Source organism: Anser cygnoides, chromosome 1 (assembly GCF_040182565.1).
Source record: "Anser cygnoides isolate HZ-2024a breed goose chromosome 1, Taihu_goose_T2T_genome, whole genome shotgun sequence".
Taxonomy (NCBI): domain Eukaryota; kingdom Metazoa; phylum Chordata; class Aves; order Anseriformes; family Anatidae; genus Anser; species Anser cygnoides.
The window spans coordinates 87,350,060-87,376,005 of record NC_089873.1 but is presented as its reverse complement, the minus strand read 5'-3'; the positions used below and the strand labels follow the sequence as shown (position 1 = coordinate 87,376,005).

The 25,946-nt window shown below is 43.9% G+C and overlaps 1 protein-coding gene across 1 annotated transcript; it reads right to left on the bottom strand.

The window, feature by feature from the left end:
- Nucleotides 1-221: 221 nt before the first annotated feature.
- POGLUT1 (protein O-glucosyltransferase 1) lies at nucleotides 222-16,219 on the bottom strand. Its single transcript, XM_048071672.2, has 11 exons — nucleotides 15,841-16,219; nucleotides 15,233-15,323; nucleotides 12,625-12,768; nucleotides 12,044-12,179; nucleotides 9,614-9,735; nucleotides 8,037-8,096; nucleotides 7,022-7,121; nucleotides 6,174-6,232; nucleotides 3,700-3,867; nucleotides 3,113-3,169; nucleotides 222-2,482 (listed from the first exon to the last, which is right to left on the bottom strand). The coding sequence occupies exons 1-11, from the start codon at nucleotides 16,202-16,204 to the stop codon at nucleotides 2,326-2,328; spliced, it is 1,458 nt and encodes a 485-aa protein (XP_047927629.2). The 5' UTR covers nucleotides 16,205-16,219; the 3' UTR covers nucleotides 222-2,325.
- Nucleotides 16,220-25,946: the final 9,727 nt, after the last annotated feature.

Below are 25,946 nucleotides of genomic sequence, written 5' to 3'. Positions count from 1 at the left end.
TCCGTGCAAGCTGTCGACCAGAAAAAGTTTTCAATCAACATCACCCAAGATTTGCAGTGGTGACTTGGACAGAAGTTAAGATTCCACTGAGACACCCTACATATTGCTGTCGAAAAGGAAAAAAACAGAAAGACACGGTTCACCTTCTCCAGTGAAACAGCTGGGGGCTATCCAGACCTTTTCTTACAGTTCTGATTAAGAAATGATGCATCCAACAAGACTTCATTTTTGTTTATTTTAATCCAAAAGCACATCATTAAAAATGGTTTAAAAAATGTATACATTGTTGTTTCAGTTTCTCAGGCTGCTGTCTCTTCATTGGCTAAGAATACAAAACCAGAAAACCCCTTCCACACTTATACAACCCTTTTCCTCAGAAACCAAGCTATTTTAATACTCTAATTTATTTTCTTTGCCCGCTGGGAGAACCCAGCCAGTGGTCACGTAAGTGGTGAGCTGCTCCAGCAGCTGGTGCTTGACTAATAGGTCTGGCAGTTATTTCCCTGTACCAGGGGTTGGCAGTGCTGCTGAGGCCTCCGAATGCATACGTGTTGTGTATGTACTCAGCATTACTGTTCTTGGTAGCGTGTTCTCTGATCCAAACTGACTACAGACAAAAGTATGAGCTGTTATCATCCCTTCCATTACTGTGCTGTTTCCCAAGACATCAGTGGGGCCCCTTCATAAGCAAGGGAGCTCACCTGGGATGCAGAGGCCACATGGGGATCCCATGCTGTTTCCACTGTTGGCTCAGGCCAGTGGGAGCAGTTTGCTTCAGCTTCTGCAGACTTGGGCACCCACATGCCAGGTGTGCCAAGGACTGTGCTCAACTGACAGATGACCACTGACATCCAAAGGACATGTCAGGGACGGTGGCCGCTCTGACCCTGCTGATACAGACAAGCTGCAGCACAGGAGCAGTGATCCCAAAGCGACAGGGCAAGCAGCTCACAGTGGAAGGGATCAGACAGGCTAGGAAGCAGCAGTCTAGCTCTTCGCCACTAGAAAACTTGTTTTAATGCAAGGCTCTGACATTACTGAGCAAACAGTAAGTAGGAGAAACTAAGCTTGTCTGGATGCCAGAGAATGTGCGCTTCCTACCAGGCCTCTCAGTTCAGGGACAACAGAGCATTTTAGAAACTGCACTCCTTACGAGCTGAGCAGCCTGTACTTGGCATAAATACAGTTAGCCTGAGAAACCTATGACTTGAACTTAAAATGAATAATATAACGAGTAGCTGCCACTATGTGATTGAAGACATTCCCTCAACCAGACTGAGGAAGATCAGAAAAGGAACGTAACAGTTGGGTGAAAGAAAAGAGGAAAAGAGAATGATGAAGTGAACAGAGGTGTTACCCCCTTTAAAATAATAATAAAAAAAACAAAACAGTAAGATTGCAGAAGGGGATCAGAGCAGAGAATCTGTGAACATCTGGGGCAAAAACAAAAACAAAACAAAAAACTAAGAGCTGAATCTACCTCTGTGTATACTTTCTCTAGGTTCTTAAGGGTCCCAGGACATCTGGCCAGCGGACCGGTGAGAGCTTGCTAACAGGGGCTGAGTTTTGCATGGCCATGCATCCACCTCATTGCCCCCTCAACAGGGGACAAACACTGCTTATCTCAGCTGCTTGGCTGTCTGCTACTCAGACAAAGTACTGTGGTAACATTATCATCACCAGACGTTCTCCTATGAGGTAGGTAATTTATCTGTGCAAGGATGATTTGTCCTCTTAACAGCCCATCAAAGCCTTGCCATCAACCTCTTTAAAAACCTGACATAAACATCAGAAAAGTAAGCTCTAAGCTATCTAAAAAGGCTACCCCAAATCCCAGTACCTGCTTCTGTCAGAGAACTCCTAATATCCCAAGTGTCATCACACAGATGAGAAAACACTGACCACTGCCAAAAATAGATGTGCATCTCCCAGTTGAGCGTAGCGGATACTACCTTGCCTGTGAGTACAGAGTACCTGGCAAAAGGTCCAGTAAATTTAACATAAAGGCTTCTCATTGACTGAATGGGATTTAGGATCATTCTTAGGTAGTAACAAAGTCCTAAATGCTATCTATGCTCTTCCAGGCACGAGCGTAACAACGCCACTAAATAGCCATAATCCAACATTCTACTTAATGTTCTTACGGCGACAGTAGAACTGGGTCCCACTACATGGCTGCATGGGAACAATTTTAAAGTTAGCCTGTTGCTGTTCTCTGTAGTTTTAGTACAAAGGATAATAAATCTGGGAACAAGAAAGAAGATACACCGATCTTCAGATTTCCAGAGAGATCAGTTTGAGCTGAAGAGAAAAACAGAGAAGTCTCTATAGTTCTGTTTTCGGCCATTCAGAAGTGATCTCACTGTAGTTCTTCCTCCTTTTCACTTTGTAAGTCAAGGCTTGGGAATATTCTGACAACAGATGCTCCCAGTAGCAAGAGACATCCTCCATCTGCAAGTGTTCAGTGATGAATTGGCGTCCCCTAGAGACACACAAGGCACAGTCAGAACCAATTTCCAGTTCCTGCAAGAGTCTTTGGTTCTGTTTTATATGTATATCAACTTTCACTCCTCTGTTTTTTTCAAATGAGAAACAACACGCATTGCTCTGTACCATCTATTTCCATTTCACAACTTTCATTCAGTCTCATAGCTCTGACACTTGCAGTGCTTTTGTTATCCTCAAGATGGTATTTGTTATCTGGGATAATAAATATCAGATTTCACGTATCAGATACAGCCTGAGCAACAGTGATGCATGCTGCTTCAGAAGCCAGTCCCTGCCAGCCTGGGTATATAATAGTTATAACGCAGACACAGTTCCCAGGGGTCAACTCGCTTCACACCGAGACGAAAGCTCTGAACTTCTGATGGCTTTCAGTGGGGTTCCTGACATGGGTCACATCTGAACCAAAGACCTAAACATATAATCTTGTTATCCAGTTCCCCCTGCTTGTTTTAAGTTCTCCAACCCTCCTGCTGTTATTGCAGAAGAAAAATATACTTTACCCTATTAATACTAGGCTGTCTTTGACAGGTAACCCCTTCAAAAGCTGCCTAAGAAAATGTTTTAGATAAGAGTGCTTGACAGACAGAAAGGACACACAACTTACCTCTCTGCAATTTCTTGTGCTATGTTATCATTTTCCTTTACAAACTGCAACAGCTCCCTAAAATAACAACAACAAAAAATGCTATGAAACAACTAGTACAGTGGAGAACTATTGTTAAACTTAGCTAATATATTGTGGAGGATGAAATTAAAGATTTAGAGCTGAGCAAGGGATTGGTGCTCCTCATTTCAGTGCACAGAAGAAACCTGTCACTGCCAGTTGTTCCATGTAAGCCCTGGGCAGCATGCTTGAAATCCAGGAGCTGACACATTTTTAGCCCAGTAATATGGTCCTCTTCTCCTTATCTGTGCTGCAGTGGCCACTTGCAAAGATATTTAAGTATGTAGTGCCTGCTGATTTCAGTGAGGCCGCGAGACCTACATACCCCAGTGAAACTGTATTGTGTAAGTAATACAAGCAAAAGATTCTCTGGGTGTGGTAATAAAGAGAAAAAACATGACCTACAAGAGCATTTGACTGATGCCTAGGAGTGGAGGCTCTTCCTAGTGTAATACAAACCAAATAAATTGTAGCAGTGTTTTCCCATGGCATGCAATGCCCCACTAAGCACTCTTAGGGTCTCACACCTGACATCAGAGAGGTCTGATCTGACTGGGACATAGTGGACCCAAGGCTTCAGCTGAGGGTAGAAGAACTCCAACCACTCTTCTCCAACGTGAAAGACGAGCGAACCACACATGAAGAGGTGTTTCAACCGGAAACTGGCAGCCACTCCCCGGAAATTAAACAGATACCTGTAAAACAAGAAAAGAGAGGAGCTGATTACCCCTGTTATTTTATGGAGAAAGGCAGTAAGAAACTGGACTCTGAATAGTGATGAACCTTCTCTCACAGGTAACGTGTGAGGGGGTATGGGTCTCCCTCACGCTGAGCTAAGCACTTCTCACTAAAACAGAGGGAGGACATTTATTTGAAGCTCCTCGTTGCACAGGTGAGCTGAAGTTATGGAGGTGCTAGGAGAGTTTCCAGTGCCTGTCAAAACTTAGCACGTGAGGCTTTACCTCCAACAAAGACACCTGCTTATGACAAACCAACGAAGACTTGCCTCACAGACCACTGCCAGAAAGGCACGGAAGGTCACAACCTGGATGCTGCTCCTGGGACTCTACGCTGCTTCAGAGACTCTGTTCCCATGAGGAGACTTTTCCCAATTCCGTTGTCTTGCAACGAGCTTTTTCATTCATTGTTCTTCTTTGACATATCTATTCAGCCTTTTTTTCTTCTGGGATCCTGCTTTAATCTGAATCTAATTGTTTCACATTAACTTGGGAATGTAACCCTAGGAGGTTAAACAGGCTAGCACAAAACAGATAGACTTTGCAGACAACAAAGAATCAACAATTTTGTTTTCAGTATTTTCTGCCAAGTTAGTAAAATGGGCTTGACTGGGGGAGGGGGACAGATTTCTCTTAGCAAACTGTATCTCAGAGGCATGTTTGTTGGTTTGCTTTCTTGCTTTTTCAAACCCACGTTTCTCCAATTATATGGAAAGCTGTTTTTCCTGTGGGTAAAACCCCTCAGTACATGGAACTAATCTTTTAAGTCAAACATTTTGGGCTGGGGGAAGGGACTTCTCCCTTTAACACAGCTATTTTGGGTGAGATGGGGACCATAGCTAAACTTGGTTCAGCAGTAAGTGAAAGGAAGTAAATCTGAAATTATTTTGCATTCCTTGTATTACATAGGAGCTCGAGGCAGGGATGAGGAGCACACTGTATTAGTAACTGAACAACAAGAAGCAAGGGAATACCTCTGTCAAGTTCAAGCCATGGCTCCCATTCCCTGTGACCTCAGCCAAGTCACTAAAGGCTGCTCTCAGACTTCCGTATACACTTCTGTACAGCACTGAAGGAAACAGTGAGAAATTCCTGTTGACCCTACCAGACCCTGCCACTCACAGCCTATGGACAGATGGAGGTGCGGCTTCTAGGTTAGGTAGTCTCATTACAGCCCCTCTTTTTGCACCTGTGTTTTTCCAATGACAGTCTGAAGTCAATAATACACCACAGGACCACTGTAGGGGACAGTCGTCCATAAAAGACTCCACGGAGCCCATATGCCGCTGCTGACAACAACTATTGATGATTATTCCTAAATGGGGCTATGACAAAAGTGTGAGAGAATGTCTTGGCCCATACTGCATGGAGGGGCTGAGGAGGCATCAGGAGTTTGGGGAAGTCTATGCGTAACAGAAGGGAGAAATCTGGGCAACAGTCCAGTGAAATATAAAATGAGACAAGTCAATCACATTTGCACAAAAACACAGCTTCAGCCAAGTGACTGAGCTCTTGTAACACCAGATTCTAGCTGGTGGAATTGTAACTAAATGCAAACTTTTAAAGCAAAAGAAAAATCAAAACATCAGACATACAAGTACATGCAAGCCAAATCTGTATTTCTACAGAGAAAGCCACAAGAATATTACACCAACAAAGCCTCCCAAAAGTAGTTAAAAAATAAAATCCTTTGTAAATCAAAACCACATTATCCCAAGCAACATACAAAGTAAGAATCAGCACTATATCTGCTCAGTCATATTTCAGGTTTTCTCTTTTACTATATACATTCAACAGCAACCCTTGCACCAATATGCATAGGAAGACATGATTCCTTCCTTATGTCCTCGAAGACAATAATGCTATCACTGTAGCACCAAAATGAAACAATTTTGAACTCACAGCTTGATATAGGAACATAAAGAAAAATTTATAGAAAGTCTTTCTGATCCAAAAAAAAAGAAACAAAAAAACCACACACATAAAAATAAATGTATTTTCCATCTATATATTAATTAGTGATTTAAGATCTTTACTTTCCTCAAAGCACTTTATTTCTCCTGACCTGACAGGGGAAAGCTGACACTGACACAGGACGCAGTAAGCTCCCAAAGTTTCAGCTGCTGTATGTCTGTTCACAAACCTCCCTGTCTGCATGGAGCTGGTTGCTGGAATTAGATCTTAAAATAAAATGAGACGATACACCATGCAAGGAAAGAAATAACCCATAGCCCTTGAACAGCTTTACTTTTCAAAATCCTTACTTGTATTTGCAGTGATCAACCAGTGGAATTTCCTTTGCAGGAGGCTTCCCTAAGGTGTCCTTAAAGTAAAGAGAATTTTTTTAAAAATCGGTAAGTTTTATATGGTTATTTCAAACTCATTTTCCTTCTCAGTTACAAATAAATCTGAAGCCTCAAAATTCTCCATCTCACTTCTGAGAAAACCTTCCCTGGTGGGCTTTTAGAAGTATAATGAAGAATTTGGAGCCCTTCAATCAAGAAAAAAAAGTTCAGTAAATTACACATTGCCTGTAAGCAAATGCCAGTGCAAACACATTAAATGATAATGTTTAGCTGGCAGCTACAGAGCTGAAAACAGCTTGGGACAATGGACTCTGTGAAGCCAAGTGTAACTGGATTAGCCAAGACTGTCTGGAGAGAGCTGGACTGTGCACTAATATGGAGCAAAAAAGTTACCAGCAACAGTTATCAGAATGTTATCAGCAGCAAGACAAAGAGATGGAGATGACAGAAAAAGGTTTAGAAAGACTGACAGCAACATGCAAGCAGCTTGGGGCTAGAAGGGGAAGTTGCCTAATTTTTCAGTAGTGGAAGAGCAGGGGATTGGCATAGGTTCATTTTCTTATCTGTGCTGGCTTTCTTCAACAAAAAGCATAGATGGGAAGAGAAAAAAAAAAGGTGGTCCTGGCAGGCTCTAGAGACTCCTTTCTTTCATCCACCAGAGAGCCCTACCCTCAACAGAATTGCAAGCCTCCCCCACGCTACACCACTCACAGCTCTCCAACAAGATGCATCTCAATCATCAAAGCCATCTTGCAATGCTACCCTTTCTGGCCCTCATGCTCAGAAGACAGGCAACACCCACACACCTTCTCAGATTTCCAAGCCTGATTTTTAGTGTACTCAGCATCAACGAGTTCTGGGTCTTCTCGGGACAGCAGAATGAGGGGATCTCTCTCAGGGCTTGTTCTGCAAAAGAAATGACATCAGCCATTGCCAAACCATCTCACCCGACACAGCTACCCAACTACAGGACCCTGCCTCTTTATAGAACTGACCTCAGTGTGTCCCCAGAAAACATTACTGGGTGCCTGTGATACAGTATATATCTGTCCAAGGGTATATTAGCTGAAGAAAAATGATCTGAGGCCACATTTCTCTGTTTCACTTGTGAAAAAATAGTAAATGTTTAATAGTATTATTTAAGCAATTCCCAGGACATATCAGCAGAGATGCTGTTTCCTTTGGGCCGTAAACTGATGGGTGCCAAATACTTCAACTCCCTAAGTCAGAGAGAGCTAAGAGATGGTAAGCATCTTCAGATCTGATCCCTCTGACCCCTACTGATAAACAAGGTTATGACATCCCTGAGGCTCACTCCTCATCATCTCCTGAAACTACTTATTAATAGCAGGATGTCAAGTCCATCCCTGAAACTCAATGATGTTGAAGGAACAGAGAGGAGCAGGGGTTAATATGGTTCAAACTGTCACTGGGGAGAAAAACAATCTATCCTCTTAACCCCCATCACTCAGGTAAGTAACAGAAGAATACTTGTTGATTCACTGATAAGCACTTGCACAGAGAATAAAGTATTCACGTTGGCAAGAGGCATGCTCATCAGTATCAAATCTTTAGATTTACATTATGCACCTGTGGTTCCTTTCACAGAACAAAAGAAGCTGGTTCTAAGAAACTTTTACTCATTAAGAAATAAAGCAGCAAATCCATCATAACCTCTGTTTTAGTATTAAGCTTACTATAATAAACTAGTTGCGAACTGTAACTCTTACGGTGGTGAAATATAGCTATACAAGACGCCTCACTTTCCTTACTTTTAAAGAAGATATTCTAGGTTACACTTGCTCAGGAAGATATGCTCACCTGGATCCCCGGAAATATCCTTTAGAGATTTTTTTCATCCATGGCCATTTTTCTGCAGATCTGAAATATTGTTTATACGTGGCAATAAATGATTTAATAAAACCATGAAACAGTAATCTCATCAGTTTTCACAGCATGATCTCATTTTATAATTTTTCATTTTTGATGGAAATCATTTTCTTCACTATAGCAGAAAAAAACTCTGCCAGGTCCAATGAAACACGTTTTCCTGTGAATACTGTGGTCAAGACCACATGAATAGGCTACTTTTCATAACACTTTTCAGTGAAAACAATAAATTACACGCACACAGCCCTACCAAACCTTTGCCTTTAAGAGTATTAAAATTAACCTAAAATTTTAATCCACTTTTTACACTGTTGCTTTATTTTTCTCTACTTCACTGACTACGGATAGTGCAAAATGACTAGAGAATTTTTAGCTATTGTCATTTCCCACTTAGAAATAAAAAAGCCCCATGTTTTGAAAACACAAGGGCTCACCGTTTCCCCAAATAAATTTCATTTTGAATTTGAGCTCTTCAAAATAACTGTTCACACGCTTTATTTTTGTCAGTGCAGTTGCCTGCCTCCCTCTAGGGAGCTGTTTGTTGTCTGTTTCTGTTGCACCTGGCTTGACATGTACATCCTGATCTCCAGCCTGATCTGTGCAGGTTAAGCTTTGCATCTGCTTGTAACCCAGTGACATAAGTGGGGTTCCATGGTGAAGCAAGGATAAACAAATACTTTGAACCTTCACTGTGTTATATTATAGCACATCAGGTTTAGGATTTTGAAGAAGGAAACATTCAACCTCACATTCTCATGCTAACTGTTTGACATCAAGGTGTTGCGGTTTTGTTTTCTTGTTATGTTTCTATGTTCATTTACTGTTACATACTTTATTTGTTACTCTCCAGGGGAAACAGCCCCTTACTCTGCTAATAGTCAAAGATCTTGTGAAAAGAAAGACTCCCAATCAGAAACATATTCTGTCTTACTCTCAGCACAGTAATCATTCTTGCTTTGTGGGAATGATTCCAGATTCCTCTATTGTACAATACTCAAGTAAAAGCAGACCTAAAGCAGGCTTTCCTTTACCCTTTCAGAAGCTTACACAAACAGCCTGGATCATCTCTGCAGTAAAAAAAACACAGCTCCTAGAGAAGCAGGTGTAAACAAAGAAAAATATTTCTATGTGTCAGGGGAGATTTCTGCAGGCAAAAGATAACTCCTGCTTTATTGACAAACCCTGTTCCACTGAAAATGATAGTAATCTCGCCCTGACAGCATGTACAATACGCATACTTTGTCCTCTGCATTCCTTACCAAAGTGTTGGAAACAGGGAAGCTAATTATAACTTTTAGTTACATCATCCAAGGTTTCTATGGAGAATTCTTATACAGCAGATAGGCTGTACGTAGTTTATGAGGCAGCAGGACAGATGACTGGCCGACAGACCTGTGGTCTTAAGACTTCAACATTGCCCTAATCCTGCTCAGTAATAAGACGGCTTTCACTGTGATTTTTGTTTTCCATTCAGCCTCCCCCCAAAATATTCATTTTCAAAACATTACCTTCTGAGGTCCTCTCTCATGAGGTCCCAGCGCCCTAAACCTGTCGGGTAAATTGGCCAAACAGCCGGTCCTCCTTCCCAAAACGTCCAGGCAGGATACATGATATCATTGTATTCGTGTGTCTTAAGAAAAAGGAGAATAATATAAGAGTAGCATTTACTTCAGTCTACTGAGCCCACCAGCAGCGATGTCCTTTCAGGGCATCCTGCCTGGTTTCTCCCTCACTGCTCCCTCCATAAGCAGCCATGAGAGCTTCACGGTCACCACAGGGTTGCGAGGGGCCACATGAACACAACCCAACAGAAGAAAGCCAGTGTATTTCAGCAGGCATACCTGCTCTGAGTGGGCCACTGGACCAGCTGACTTCTGAAGGTCCTTTTTTCAATTCCTCATTCCTATCTGGATGCTTAAATTATCTGTTAATCAGGGGGAAAAACAGTACCTAAGACTAAATTCTTTCATAAAACCAGATTATAGGCCACTTCTCTGCACTAGTAATAAACTTACTATCCAACTTATCCATCTGTCTGACACCTGGAAATACTGGAGAGCCAAGTCCACCAAAGTAGTTAGGAGGCTGGTGCACAAGACATATGAAAAGAAACATGAGAAATGGGTTTGTTCATGCACAGGAAGGCTTGCAGGAGTCTAAATGCTGTCTTCTGCAACCTAATGGAAGAATTTAGAGAAGACAGAGGCAGACTCTTTTCAGAAGTGCACTAAGACAGAATGTGAGGCAATATACTCTGATTACAAAAAAACAAACAAACAAACAAAAACAATCAAATATTGGGAAACCTGTTTTCATTCTGAGGGAAGTGAAACACTAGGGCATGTGCCCAGGGGAACCATGGACACCCTGTTCTTGGAAATGCTCAGAACTGGGCAGGATGCAACCCCTGGCACCCCGATCTAGTTGGTTCTGCTATGAGGGAGGTGCTGGACTGGGTGACCTCCTGAGGTGCCTTCCAACTTAAATGAGCGTGTGTTTCAACAGTCTGCTCCTTCCCAGCCTTGCTACAAGCAGGCATTGGTAACAAACCATGACAACTCCAGTCACCACCCTTCCAAGATGCAGAATACGACAATCCTGCAATCCTTATGTTTCAAACACCATGGACCAGCATCCTGGACCCTCCTCATTCTGGCAGGGACTAACACGGTCTGTTCAAATAAAGGCTGTGCCTGGGTCGCTGGGTTTCAGTTAAGGATAGGGCTGAGATTACAGTTCAGATATTGGACAGCAGTGACTGGGAAACTCAAGTTTCTTGCAGAGTCCCGCAAGGGATCCAGGGGCAGGATGATGAATATGACTGCAGAGATTAAACTCCTGCAACCTGGTCTGCATTCATTTGGGTTCTGCTGGCTAGAGTTTAGGACATGCTATGGTTCAGGGGCAAGACAGCAACCTCTACTAATACATCTAGCAGTGAACAAAGTTCTTGAATGACAGCACTTGCAATTCTGTACTGAAATTCCAGAGATAGTTTTAGGACAGCTGGGGACTAGGCAATGGTGGATCACATTAGAGTTCAGACTGCATGAGCTGAAGACCTGAGTTTAGGGTAAGATACCATAATTTAGCAGAATCAGAATACAACCTGAGCTAGCAAGAACAAATGATTTACTGCTTCTATTTGCATCCTACAGTCTGCTGGGCTTCAGCCAAGGACAGGGTCATGATCAGGGTTAGGTGCCAAAGCTGTAGAATTTGGGCATGTTGAGCATACACTAAGGCACAGCAAGATTTCCTGAAGTTTGAGGTGTAAGGATATTTTATTGGAAATGGTGAGACATTGTCCTACAGTCAGGTTTAACAATGGAAAGGCAGGAAAAAATACAGGAGTTCTCTCCAGTCTGGAAATAGAGAAGCAGAGAGCAAATGTCTGTGTGTGTGTCTGCCTCTGTGTGTATGTGCATGTTTGGAGATGGAAAAAGAAATCCACAGGAAAAGAGTTCACAGGAGACAGCACTATTACAGAAACGAAGATAAGAAACACTTATCTGTGGTGCCAAAAAAAAAAGGACTGAAATATTCATATTAACTGAGATCAGCTATGACAGCTGACTGATGATGAAAAATCCTTAACAATGCCGATAAGCTATGGCTACAATTTTAATGGAGGCATTGTAGCAAATCACAGTGATGATGGCACATATCCCATCCAGCTGTGTATCATTCTGCTGTAGCAGAGGTACACATTTTGACCTGGAAGAGGAGCTAATGAGGGGAAAAACTGTTCTATTAAATAAATCTGTAAGTCTGTCTGCCAGAAAACTGGAAGCAAAAAGCAGCATAACGAATGAAAAAGAGCAAGCAATTTTGACACACGGGAAATCTAGGGGGAACCATCCTCAAAAATATGTGTTACCAAGAAAAAGGAGGACACGCATGTCCCAGAAATGCTCAGCTTTTAAAAGCGTGCGCACCTTACTGAAGGAGAAGACCGGGATAATGGGTTTCATCCACTTGGGGACCTGGGGGTAGTCTCGCACATTGATCACCATTTCCATGTCAGGGAGGCGGTTGATGATCCCCTGAAGGAAATGCTCGACTCCACTGCATCTGTGGAGAAATGACACATATGGCAAAGAACCATAAGGAGAAGCAGAATCCCGGAGCCTCTTGTAGGCCTCTCTCTCTGCACAGCAGCAGAAGAGATGGTGAGCCTGAGACACGCCATGGTGCAGGCTGGGGACTGCCGACAGCCGCCTCTAAGCCGCACTGCAGTACAGACACTAGTGAAGCAACCCATCCTCTTAAACCTGACTTGGTCTGCAGCTTTCTCTGGGACCCCAGAATCAACTAGCTCTTTCTACGCTGAAGTGTAACAACGACACTCACTTCCTGCTTACATTTAAGGCTCATACATAATTTTCTAGGCTCCTGCCCTGATAAGGAATTGGTAAGGAAACTAAATACCATTGTGCTCAGTGACTTTCAACGTGGCAGGGTTGGAAGTACTCCTGTGTCCCAGCTAGGGAGACAGGATCTTCTGCACGGCTCTTACCTTGCAGGGAACATGCAGTCGTGCTCACGGTACAGCTTGTTCTTAATGATTTGGTAGTGCGTCCCAAGCTTGCGGCTCACCACATCTGACATTATCTCCTTAGAAATGCCATCTCGAAAAGGCGCCAGGTCCTGCTTCCAGACACTGAAACAAAACAATCAGCCAAAATTAAGTACAGCAGGGAGGATACTGCACATAAATTACTGCAACATACAGGAGAGGCTTCTAGCTCTAACAATTTCCATATAGCTTCCAGCTCTGCTACACACGGCGTATCGGAGGATTCAATTTCAGTCACTTGAAACAGACACTACTCAGAGACTCAAAGGTCCAAGCTTTGCTCTTTGACGATCTATATCCTGTTTGCCTGAACAGAAAACCCAGCACAGGCTAAATCAACACAGTCAACAGTAGTCATTATCCCAGAAAACACCTTACACACCCTGGCAGGTTATGGATAAAGCCTTCGGTTCACTTAACCAGAGGTCTGAAGCTTGAAGATTTTCAAGAATGATGGGCCAAACCAAGACCAAATTCCTCAAAAAAATGCTACTTGGACATAGAAAAGAAGAGTCCACTTGTGAGGAGCACCATCACCCAGTAATGCTGTATACAATGAAAGCTAGTTCAGGAGAACAAGCATATTCAGTCTGTTCTGTGACAGCTGCACATCACTAGTGAGCTCCAGGAATGCAGTATGAAAATATAACCCTAACCTACACAAGAAAATACAGATGGAGGATACAGCTTATATTAATTCACTCTAATGGCCCCCAGATCTAACTGTTTGGAGCAGTTAGTAATTGCTGCTGGACTGTAAGAGCCATGAAGACCTCTCCACTACATTTTCGTAGACACTGCATCATTGCTTTAGCTTCATACAACACTGCACAGACACAAGGGGCGAACCCATGAGCATGATCAAACCCTGGCACAGGTTGCCCGGCGAGATTGTGGGGTTCACATCTTTGGAGATATTCATATCCTGGCTGAACATGGTCCTGGCAACTTGCTCTAGGTGGCCCTGCTCGAACAAGGAGGTTGGACTTGATGATCTCAGGAGGTTCCCCTCCTACCTCAATGATTCTCTTATTCTGTATCAGATACAAAATTGTAAACTACATAAAGAATTGTCCCAGTACAGATGGATTGATCACAGGATAAGCTGTGTGACAGGGATGCAAATCTAATGAGCTGGAGATCATGAAAAAAGTTGGAGAGTTTTATAGCACATCCATGTCATTCTAGCCTATATTGCTACCTTTCAGTAGTCACTGAAAGTGAAAGTTCTTTTCAGTTCTTGGCCACCAGAAAACCTGACACAAGTAGAATCTGTTATCTGGGAAAAAGTACTGGCTTTCAGTGTTCTGCTGCACACTTATATATCTCCAAATCAGCTATCAAAATGAAGAGTCTCTCAGTTGCACAGTGTATACATGCTGTATCATCTTTCCAGATTCTTTTGTAAAGCCTGTCACTACTGAATAAAACTGCTCTTTAAACAACCCTTAAATGAAATGCTGCTGTAATGAGAACTAGGTTTGGAGAATCACAGCAACTGTAACTTTCTGTTACTATCAATTATCATGTTCTGAAGCAGGTGTGGAAGTTATACCCAAAGGCGGGTAGGAGATGGTGGGGTGTATGTTTAAAGATTAGGAGATGTCTTTAGGCTGTGTTTGAATTGTAACTGAGGAAAAAGACTGGAAGACTAAACTAGAAGAGACTTCTCATATAAAGAGCAATGAAGATCAAAAACTCCAAACAGTATACAAATGGTTGACCCAGTATGACTCATCTGATATTAAAAGCCAGTCTGGTGCTCAATCTCACCTCCAAAATGAATGAGCACATCTATTTTTTAAACAGGAGTCTGAAAATGGGACATCTGCATTTCTGCATTTGGAAGCCTAATCCTAAAGACAGAGGAATACTTCCTGAATGAGCTTGTCTTGGATCATCTTAGGTCATGCAAAAGTCAGGCAGTTAAATATCCACTGCTACTCCAGTTCTTACAAGCAGTGAACTAAACTCCCTAGAAAGAGTGCTCTTCCAGTTCTCCCCTCCCTTCTTCCCCTGGAAGCCCTGTCGTCCAGGCGCAGGCAGTGCACAAGGTACGACACAGTATCACACCAAATTAATATGCTTTCTGTAATGATTCTTCTTAATCTACCTATTTTAAAATATTTTGCATGTATTTGATTTCTTCCACTTTTAAAAGCCCATCAGAAAAACTTGTTAGCAGCATCCCACTGAGGGAGAAGGCAGAAGGGGATTTTTAACACAGAAATATCACCAACTGTGTATGGGTTTATTGTGTACTCATGTATGAGATGCTGACACAGTTTATGTTGTTCAGTCGCAGACAACAAGGACAGCGATCAATTTACAGGCGGACACGCCTTCTACTGGAGCTATGGTGGCTGGCCTATTTCACACCATGCAATTAATAATCTCCTTTTTGCAAGTGCTGTGATCTATGATCGTTGCAGATACGACACTTTAGAGCCCAAATATTCTATAGCTAACTCTCATCCATCAGTGCTGCCAAAAGTATTCCCGATCATGGCCCGAATCCTGTCCAGTAACAAGGAAACCAGTGTCTCACCTTTGGTGGCAGCTGCAATTCTCCTTTACACATGGCTTATAGACTTCCACAGCTTTGTTAATTTGGTCAGTTCTTGTTTTCCATTTGGCATCTGAAACACACAGGAAGGAAAAGTCAAAGTTAATTCATTAAACCACCAGAGCGACCAGCGGGAGCCGAGCAGGACTTCTGGTCCAGCTGGCAATAGCTTCACAACACGACCCCACGACACACTCCAGTACCGCTGAACTGGAGCGCGCCTGGCAGCAAACCCAGCCAGGCCTCCCGAAACGATGGGAAGCAGCTGAGGACCACGCAGCCCAGTGACACGGTCCCCAGAGAGGCGGCCGTGGCCCTTTTGGCAGAGACTGGCTGATGGCAGCCTGCAAAACCAAACCCACATCCGACAACCACCGCTGTTAAACCGAGTTAGCCGCTTTCTGCTACGCGACTACAAGGAAGCAACAGACTCTCCCCGACACCTCGTGTTTTATTTTCTTTCCAGAACCTGGAAATGCGGGCACGGAGACGGGCCGAACGCCAATCTCCTCAGCCATCAGAGACCAGCATCATCCAGCCCGACCCCAGGGCGGCCGCCCGGCCGCCCGCCCCCCCGGAGCAGCGCTCACCTGCCGGGCCACCCGCCGCCACCCCCGGTGCCGGTGCCCGCAGCGCCCAGAGCGCCAGCAGCGCCCACAGGGGCAGCGCCACCCGCCCCATGCCGCCGCCGAGCCGCCGGGGGGCGGAGACGCCCCGGCTACAAATGGCGGCCGCGGCCGCCACTAGCCCCCCCCCAAAATGGCGGCGGGCGTTAGGTGCTATGGGAGTTGTAGTTTTTGCCGTGTCTCGGCGTGGCTGCGCTCTGTGGCGGCGCTGCTCACCCACCACCGCCAGCAGCCCGAGCCCCTGAGGGCTGCATGTGGCCGGGACCCGGTGGGCAGGGTCCTCCGTGCCTCCCTCTGCCATGCTGTTACTGGAGCGGGTTGTCCCCATGGGCCAGGTGTGGTGTTGAGCCATGGGGTAGCTACGTTGAGGTGACTGGGCCCAATCTGCCCTCGCTGCCCCGGGCACGGCCAGGGTTAGCGGGGAGTGGCGGCCACTGCCCCTGAAAGTAGCGGTGAAGGTGCTGGTTGTCACTGGAGGCTGCCCTCCAATGCGTGTGACCCTCTGTGGGGCTCTTGTGGGTCATGTTGCTGCTGCAGGCAGCAGCTTTAACCCACAGGAATAAGGGCACTGATGTGGCAGAGAGACCATTGTCAGGGCCCTGGTTTCTCCAGTGTGAGACCTGCCTGTTGCACGGCAGCCATCCTGGTGTCTGTTTCTCCTCACATGCAGGAACTTCAACTGCATTACTTAGAGTAAAACAGAGCCATCTACTGAAAAAATAATCAATGCCTAGGGAAGAGCTGTGTGTGTTTATGATACTTTCTCTGAATCTGTTAGCTTTACTCATTTGCAGCTCAGGAGTCTCATGAGCGTTATGCAGCTGTTGCGTATCTAGCAGACCTCAGTCAATCTGAGGGTTTTCTGGAACTTCTGGACACCTGAATTCATCAAACACTTCACCCAGACTGTAAGTAAGAGGCTCCTTCTCCTGTTACAACTTCAGGGGCGGATGGGGAGGGGGAAACGGTCTCAGATGAAGAGTGTGGAGGTGGGTTTTACCGCAGAGTATATTTGGAGATGGTGGTTTTATCAGCGGTCTTCACTAATGCTTATTGGTATCTCTAGGCTTGTTCTGGCCAAAGAGTAACAGTTGCTGCCTTTGTGCATGGTAGAATGCCTATAGGAGCCAACAAGAGCTGCAGGGAAGTACCCAAGAGGAAGAGGGGGGAAAAAAAAGCCCATGCTGTTGCCACTGCCTTATTCAATTTGATTGTTTAGAGTTAAGACAGTTGTTACTGTTTAGGAATAATATTTGAGATTGGTTTGTGTAAACTCTTCTGCAGCTTCGGGAATGTGAACTAAAAGAAAAGAGGGAAACAATAGGACTGAGTGCCATCAACGTAACGTGTAGGACCTGCTCTATTCAGAATGGTTTCTAAGAATACAGTCTTCGGAACCACCTCCCACTTAATGTTTCGGTCAGCTCTGTCATATTTATCCAGCCTTCAGGAGACAGGCTCATTAATCCACTGCTGGATGTAATAACCATGCTGATAAGCAGCCAAATTAATATAGGTTACAGTGCTTTGGGCTAAGCAGACGCTATCCTAACATGAATCCAGGCCATTTGATTAATGTGTCTTCCCAGGTTGAATGTGGGAAAGCCTGTCCCATCTTCATTTTGTCTCTGTGTATCAAAATGTGAATGCTAAACCTTCATCCTTCCTGGTCCAGTTTTATTTTGGTGTTCTTTGATTCCAGGAGGAGGTGCTGTAGCCCCTCATTAATACGGAGAAGATGCACTTACATTAAGCTGGTATCTATAGCGTGAAGGCTGAGTGACTATCCACACAAGCCACCAACTGGGCATGAAGGCCTTTTTTTTGAGAGACTGAAATGGTTATATAGGTAACTGTAGGTTTGGGTGGAGAAGTAGCTACCAGAAAGCAGACCCAAGAGAAAAAGCATGTGCTGAGGAAGAATATTGAAGGTTCCCCAAGGAACTAATGAATTCTGGAGACTAGTAGTTCTGCTGGATCCCCAAGAGCTGATAAACTTGGGCACCAAGCATTGGCTAAATCTGTGCAAGGCCAGTAGATGCTATTATCAACAGGCAGTTGCATGACTAGAGGACAGGGGTCCCTATTTGCGGGCAAAGACTAGTGGTTCGTATGTGTGTCCATTGAAATAAATGACTTTGAGGGACTTTCTGAACAGCTGCACGGACACCTGTGTGTCAGCACAACCTCTGAGTGTACAGCTGGGGTTGTCCTCCAAGCGTTGCTCCAGCTGGGTAACTGGGTGAGTGTATGAGTGAAGTATAAGGGAATAAGTGCATGTTGTATTATCTGCTATTGGTAGTAATAGCTTCTTAGAGTGAAAAGCTTGGGTACTTCTGGCTGTCTCATCCCAAACTTGTGCTGTGCAGCCAAAGAGCTTTTGAGCAAATGAGGGAATTAATTCTTCTTTCAGTTATCTGCTAAGGTCCCTCTGTTTTTCTTTCTGCATAGAATCTGCTTTCTTCCTTTTCCTCTACTGGCCCTTCTACAGCTACAGTAGTTGTAGATCCCAAATTGGAGGCTAGCCTTAAGCCTTGCCCAAAAGTATGAACCCTCAGTAAGTAGCACAAAGCAAAAAATGCTGAAATACGTATATTTGCCTCCGATGGTCTCACTCAGTTTTAGCTATTTATACAAAAACTAATCCAGACATTATTTCTAGCATCGTTTTCTGTCTCCCTCAAGTTCCAGACCTGACTTTCCTGCTTCTTCCCCGGCTCACTGATAGAGACATCAGCGTGCTGTTCCAACACTCTTTCTGGTTGTTTCTCACAGCTCCCCCCTGCTAGTCTGTTACACAGCCAGTAGGACTGTTGTAGTTTGCTCTGTAGCAAAGGTTATTTCGGGTGCTTTCTCTGAGGCAAAGAGTAGGAGTGGTAGTCAGCATAAATGTTTAATAGGCCCTGAGAGCTAAGACTTTAAGATGAAGCTCCTTTTGAAGCTACATTTACAGTCTCTGCTCTCCCAGGCTTTGTATAATGAAAGCACCCCAGGCTACTGTGGTGTGGTTTTGGCATGTGCTGCAGTTTCCCCCAAGCACGTTGGATGGTTGTAGGCTTCAGAACCCCTTGACTCTCACTTCAAACACACCTTTTGCCTCACCTTCTCTACCTTCTTAATTTCCTGCAAATCCAGAGCTCTGTGAAGGAGCATCTGGCTCTGATCTTTGATACCTTCCCTCAATCACAGTCCCTCCCTCATTTTTTTTCCCTGCCAAATCAAGCACAAACACCCACAAATTTACTTTCATCGTGTTCCATGTGCCTGGAGTGGAAAATCACTTGGCTGTAAGTCTGGTGTCCTTGCTTTACATATTCAACATAGGTTAGAAGAAGGGTGCTTGGGAAAGAGTTTGGTTCTCTAAGCTGGTTATGAGACTGAACTAAAGAAAACGCTCTTTCTCGATCTCGAGTTTCTCTCAAAGCTATAGTCTGGCTTTTCTACTTGCTACTCTGTGTGTGCAGGGGTGTTGATGGAGGATTTTCTCTCTTAGTTCATCCCTTTGTGCTAAATGGAAGTCCTAGATTTTCTAAACTCCTTGAAAAACAGTGAGTTTTTTTATCGGTCCTATTCCAGTTGCTGTCAAAGTGCTTTTGAGGTGGCAGAGCGTTACCAGCTTCCAAAGCTCATTAGCTGAGACAAGTTCTGTCACTACCACCTCTTGTGACTCAGAGTGTGAGCTTTTTAATCTACCCTCCCCTCTCCTCCTGTGTTGTCAAGATGGTGTGCTCTAAGAGGATGTTTGAGCCCCAGCATCTGGGCCAGGTACCTTTACAAGATTTTCTGCAGCTGACTGGAACTGGTTGTGCTACGCGCTAGTTTATGCTGTGCCATAAAAACAACTTTGCTGTGAGCGAAGTTTTTTTAAGTGGAAGGGCTCAGAAGACCAGGACAACACTGTGAGTGAAGGCTGGCCATCCTACCTGCATTGAAGTTCTCCAGAAGTATGGAGAACTAAAGGAGGTTCATGTGCAGATAGCAAAGGTGATGCTAGTTAAAGGGGAAATATCCAGACATTATAAATGAAGCTTCCAGTAGATGTGAAGTAGCTAATGTATGGTTCTTCCTATAGCTTTTACCTGTGATCATCAGTGGGACTAGCCAGGCAGAAGTGTTATGTGGGCTCAGTGGAGGAGGGAGGCTGACGAGGTTCAGAAGTTGAGATTGGCATTACTAGGGCCTCTGGGGCTGAGCTCAGCCGTTCCCATAAGAAGCCACATAGCTTCTAGAGAGTTAAGACTGCTTCCTGTTTGAGAACTGCTCGTGAAGCTTGTTTCCCTTTGGCTCTACGCTGTGTCCTGTAACACTCCACCCTGTGGCTGGTAGGGTTCAGGAAATCTGGTCACATCTGCAGTACCTGGCTTGGGGATGTTTGCTACTGAATATTCAATTATTTTAAGCAAAGGAGGCTAATTATGAAAGCGTTAGAGCAACTGGAGCATGCTGCATGAGAAATGTAGTAGTGGAGTGAGACCCAGTAAAGGCTGGGCTCTTAAACTGGGATTCAAAAGTTCTGCAGGGGCTGTGGAGCTACTGAACTGCATTGGGCAAAACAAGTGCAGGAGAACCCAGAGTTCAGTCTTGGTGAAACCCTGTCTGAATCTGCCAGCAAAGGGAGTCATTAACTCAGCCCTCAGCTAGCCCAAGGGTCTGTGAAGAGAGGCCAGGCTTTAGGAATGGAAATGATGCAGGATCCAAGAAAAAGCAAGGCATCTGCAGCTCAAGCCTGGGGTCAATCTAAGGGCTTGTGTATGCACTGGGAACAGTAAACCAACTACAGCTCTTGCTTGAGAGCAGATGCAAGAGCTGCAGTGGTTTCACCCCTTGAATTTGTATGTGCCAGGGGGTGCCTGTGCTTGTGACAGTGATGACAGTATTATAAAGAATATTTCACAATGGCAACAGATTACAGCAGCCCCCAAAAGGAAGGGAGGCACCTGGTTAGTGTGATCTGTATGTGTAAGTGCACTTATAAATGTGGGGTCAGGCATATATTTGAGCCTTTTTATTCGTACACCTAAAAAGGTAACAAGGAAATCCACCTTACTTTGAGTAGAAAGAATTTAGGACTTCATTATTATTATTATTATTTTTCACAAGGGATGGATGAGGGATTAAATCATTCTTGAATGAAAAACAAACTGGAAAAGGTACATGTTTGTAATGGTGGGGCATGGGGGGAGATGTGGTAGATTCAGAAGGTATTGGGTTCTTCCCCTCATCAAAAGGATGCATTCAATATTGAACCCATTTGCCTTTGCAGTTGCATCGCATGGCACCAACACAAACTAAAATTGACTATATTCCTATAGAAAAGGCCTTGGCGTTAGGCCATGGCTGTAAAGACTTTTTAAGATCTGTTTGAGAGGCCATGTTAACTAAAGCTGATCATAAATCACTTTTTGCCATTGCCAGTGGGGATCTGGCAAACACCTTCCTGCAAACAGAACGTCTCTTTCTTTAGCTAGAGTTGTATAACTTGCAAATTGAATGCGAACCTGAGAAAGATTTAGTAGTTGCAGGCACACTCTCCAGTGCCTTTGACAAAAATGCTGTGGAACAAAGTCCCAGGCTAGATTATGTATATGTCAATTGGGGAAAACAAAACAAAAAAACCCAGCCCTGTCGGTTCTCAAATGAAATGCAGACTTTTATTGCTAGTGGTTTGCTGAGGACGAGACACTGCAGGATGTAATTAAGGTTCTACTAGAAAATGATTTGCACAGCTTATTCTGTCCCTGTTTCAGTTTAAAACGATTTAGATACCACTTCTTTGAGGCATGAAGAAAACTGATCCCGCTGCAGGAAAATAGCTTAAAGACACAGAAAGCCATTTAGAGCCTGAAGGCAATGTGAGCCATCTCTGCCTCCCTCCGTGGTCAGAAATACAGGTGAGGGTAGATGGAGGAGCGTATGCTGGTGGAAAACTCTCATCCTCCAGAAGGAAGGTAACTTCATCTCATGTCAGCTTGATGTGAAAGTCCTCTGCAGCCATCTTCATATCGCTGGGAAGTCTTTACTGGAAGACATTATAGCATTATAAGGGAGCAGGACTATGTATCTGCTAACAATGGACTTTATATATGTGTGGGTGTGCAAATAAATATGTAGATATATTAGTGGACCACAGTTTAGTACAAGCTGATGTTCATGGCAGCTAGTCCCAGTGCCTTTACCTACCACGCTGGTGGAAAGCCACGTCAAAATACCACCAGAAAGGGGGCAGTGTCCATCTATCTGTTGCACTTTCATCACTGCTCAGTTGTAATGGGTTGTCACACCTGTGTTAGCAGAAACTGATCTCATCTGTGTGGGTTTGTTGAGATAAGTAAACAGAAAGTTGAGCAAAAAAACTTCATGGGGTTTTGTAGCTTGGGACTGCCTCTGTTTCACAAATGGTTTATGTGACAGCAAGAGACAGCAATCACAGACAAGGTGTGCTCTGTGGAGGCTTCTTGCTCATGTGAGGCGGTCGTTGCAGACACCCTGTGCTGTGGAGAAGTAGATTCACATTTCCCAAATTCCAGAGGGCAGCGGGAGGGTGTAAATTGCTGCCTTTCATGGTGGTGGTCTCGGGTGATAGATGGATCAGGTTAGAGTGGCTGTAGTCCAGAAAGGCAAACAACTAGAAATAGTGCGCTTTCTGCTAACTGACCGTGCAGTGGGTTTTCCAGAGGACACAGGAGGCGGCACTGGATGTCTGAGACAGCACTGTTTATGAGGGAGTAGACAGCTTGTATGTACTTGGCATTGCCCATTAGGTGAGTGCAGCTGAATGTGTGTTCAAGCCCGGGGAGCTGTAATATTCAGAAGCTCTCCCAGGAGGTGCCGTTGTGCAGACCAGCACCGATAGCTCGAGATCAGACAGTGATTAATGCAAAGCTCTTCAGGGTTCTGGCTTGGGGTCAATCCTTAACAGTGTGGACTGTGGGACTTCTTGCCTGCTAGCTCACCGACAGCAAACAGCATGTTCCTGCACAGAGCGGTGTGTTCAGAGGGCTCCCCTTCCTCCTAAGGTCCCAGCACTTGCCGCTCTCACTGCCATTGCTTCTTCTACTCCTTTCCTTCCTGAAAACCACTGTCACTGGAGAATTCCTAGATGTTTGTGACTCCATAGATGTTAATTCATTCAAGTTGTTAAATCATTGAAGCATTGAACTGTTACTGAGTAGCTTTGTTTCAACCAGTTTTTTTTTTTGCAGCTCTGCAAAAAATAGTGCATTTCTCTATCTTAACATTGCTTGAATGTAATAGAATTTCCTTCTGCTAATAAAATGAGGCATTAAGTTCCTAATTTAGGGATGGGATAAAATGAGTTGTGCTGTGATTTCTAATCATGGGAGAACTCTTCTAATGTGCACACATTCGGTGTTTGTCTTATAAAAACAGTTCCTTAACAATGCCCATTGCAGCTAATTTGTAACTACATAGTGTAAACATTGATTTCCGAAGTTTTTTTAATAGATCCCCATGCTACTTAATTATCACTAACTGACCCTTGTTTTCTAATGGTGATTAGTTTAGTTTCCTCGAACTTTGTAAGAGATGAGTCTCAAATGGCAGTAAGATGGACAACTTATTTTGTATCTAACAGGATAGGAAGGTCTCCGAGGTGTTACTATGTCTTCCCAGGGGTAGGATCTCCCGTTCACAGTGATACCCCTCATAGCTGGACATCTGGAATGTTCTTTCTGGTTCATACAAAGCTGGATTAAAGTCAGGGAGAAGCAGGTTGAAGTCAGAATTTCTTTGGGGTTTAAAAAATGTCATCTCACTAAGTCCCTTAGTGGTAGGTTTCTTTTGGGTCTGGCACACCTTTTTGTCTATGAACCAGCTGGATTCTTCCGTACCTGTCTACATGAGTAGAGGGGAAAGAACAACTTGCTTTCTGAGAACAACTTGCCGTGAGAAAACTCTAGGCTAACTTAATCCCTGTTGCAGTTCCATTGCATTAAACAGTTATCAGAGAGGAATTTCTCTTTTAGAGATCAAGTCTTCCACTGCAGCTTTGCATCCTGGTTGTGAAATCAGAGCATCACATCTTACTCTGATGTTCTTATAGAGCAGATGGTTAGAGAGCAGTTCAGGGACTTGACCACTTTGGATGAGCTGTCCCCAACAGGAAGGGGGGTGGATTTAGAAAAAGTTGTATCTGCATGTGGAAAAATAAAACGTGAGACGTGGAGGGGAGATTGGGAAAGGGATACAAATTTTTAGAAGGTCTTCAGACACCAGAGATTCCAGAAGCTTTTAAGGCTGTTGCAGACCATAAGCTATGCTTGTTTATTGTTTTTGTTCTGCTGTAGATTAATCACCAATTTGTAGTGGGCAATAAGCTAGTCCCTTGAACGCACATCCTCAGAGTACCCCTACACTGCCTGTACTACAAAAATAATAATTGTACTTCCCCTGTCAGGAAAACCCTACAGTTTATAAAGGATAAAAAATTACTGGCTATTGAAAATCTGAGGAACAAGAGATATATGCATCCAGAAGAGATATGAAACAGTTGGCACAGAGTTTGCCAGATGGCCTGTGCTCCTCTGCAGAAGCTGGGATGACATCTTGTAACAGGACCAGGTGGAATCTCCTTGGGCTGGGCTGGGAATCCAGGCCGTTGGACGATGTGCTGCAAGCAGCTGTGTTGTGCAGAGCAGCCACAAGACTATAAAAGCACTTGTCTCATTCAGTTCTCCCGCAAGATGAATCCTGAGCCTGATAGCATTGTTGCGTGCTGAAATATTTTGAGACTGGGGAAGTTGGAAGTGTGAGGGAGAAGTGCTAATTAAAGTAAAAGGCATAAAACAGAAAAGTTAAAAGCTGATCTTGAGTATAATTAGGTGGAAAATTTGAGAGAGGCTTTTAGTGATCAGAGATTCTGGAAGAGACTTCCAATAGCAATAGTTCTTGGTTATCTTCTTACCTCCTATCAACACAGGGCTAGATCTTAAAAGGGATGTGGAGACAATCTGTCAGTGATGGTAGGACATGGCTTGGATGCCCTTCAGTCCAAAACCAGCAGTGAAACTTCTCTTCTTGTCAAATACAGTGTCACTGAAAGCTCAGAAAATAGGGCTGTAGGATCCATTGGGATGCTTTCTTGTCCATCCCCGTATCCAACAGCACGGTTAGCTGTATTTGTCATTCCTGACCGACATTTGCCCTGTTCTTGAAGGCATGCGGTGGTAGTAGAGGCTGCTTAGCTAGTAGAAGTCTGTCTTATTTTGGGTTGCTTCCATGGTAAGCACAAATCCTTTATTCCAATGCTGGCACCGTAGCTCCTGTGTAGCTAGTCTTACCCCAACTACATTTGAATAGCTGATATTTCCTAAGCAACTGTAGAATTTTGCTTGTCTTTTTTTGAATAACATTTTTTTCCCCAGACTTTCTCAGATAATCAAAGCTGTTTTGAATACTAATTCTGTTTTCCAGCATATTTGCAGCCCCTCCCAGCAAGGTGCCATCTAAAAGTTTAATAAGCTCGGTCTCTGTTCCTTCATTCTTGTCATTAATGAAAATATTCAATAATACAATTTCTGGGAGAGCTCTCTACAAAAATCTAGCTCGATGCACCTCTGCAGCCTGTTGGAGAACTATCAGTAACTACTGATTGGGTATGAAATTTTCCCCTTCCCTAACTAACTTCATCAAGAACGATTTGCCTTCACAGGTTGAAATATTCTAAGTTTAAAGCCTGTTATCAAGAAAAGTTTCCAAAGACTGGGGAAGCATAGAGTAGTCCTAACAGCAAAACTTCTTCCTAGATTGTAGAAGATCCAAGTTCTAGCTGTAAAACTCATAACCATTTAGAGGAAGATGATCTGCTCGGTAAAATTCTATATTTTTGTCACTCTGCTGGAAAGCTACCAGGCAAAGACATCTTCTGGCCTTGAAGCTGAAGTATTACAAAAATAGTCTTGGTTGTTGAAAACACCCTGTCAATTCCTGCCTTTTCAAACAGGTATAAACTGTGTAGAAAGCTTGGCAATTCTGTAAAGGTTTTATTTGTTTAAAAAACAAACAGAACAACCCTAAACTCTCATGATTAATCCTTTTTCCTCTCGAGTCAA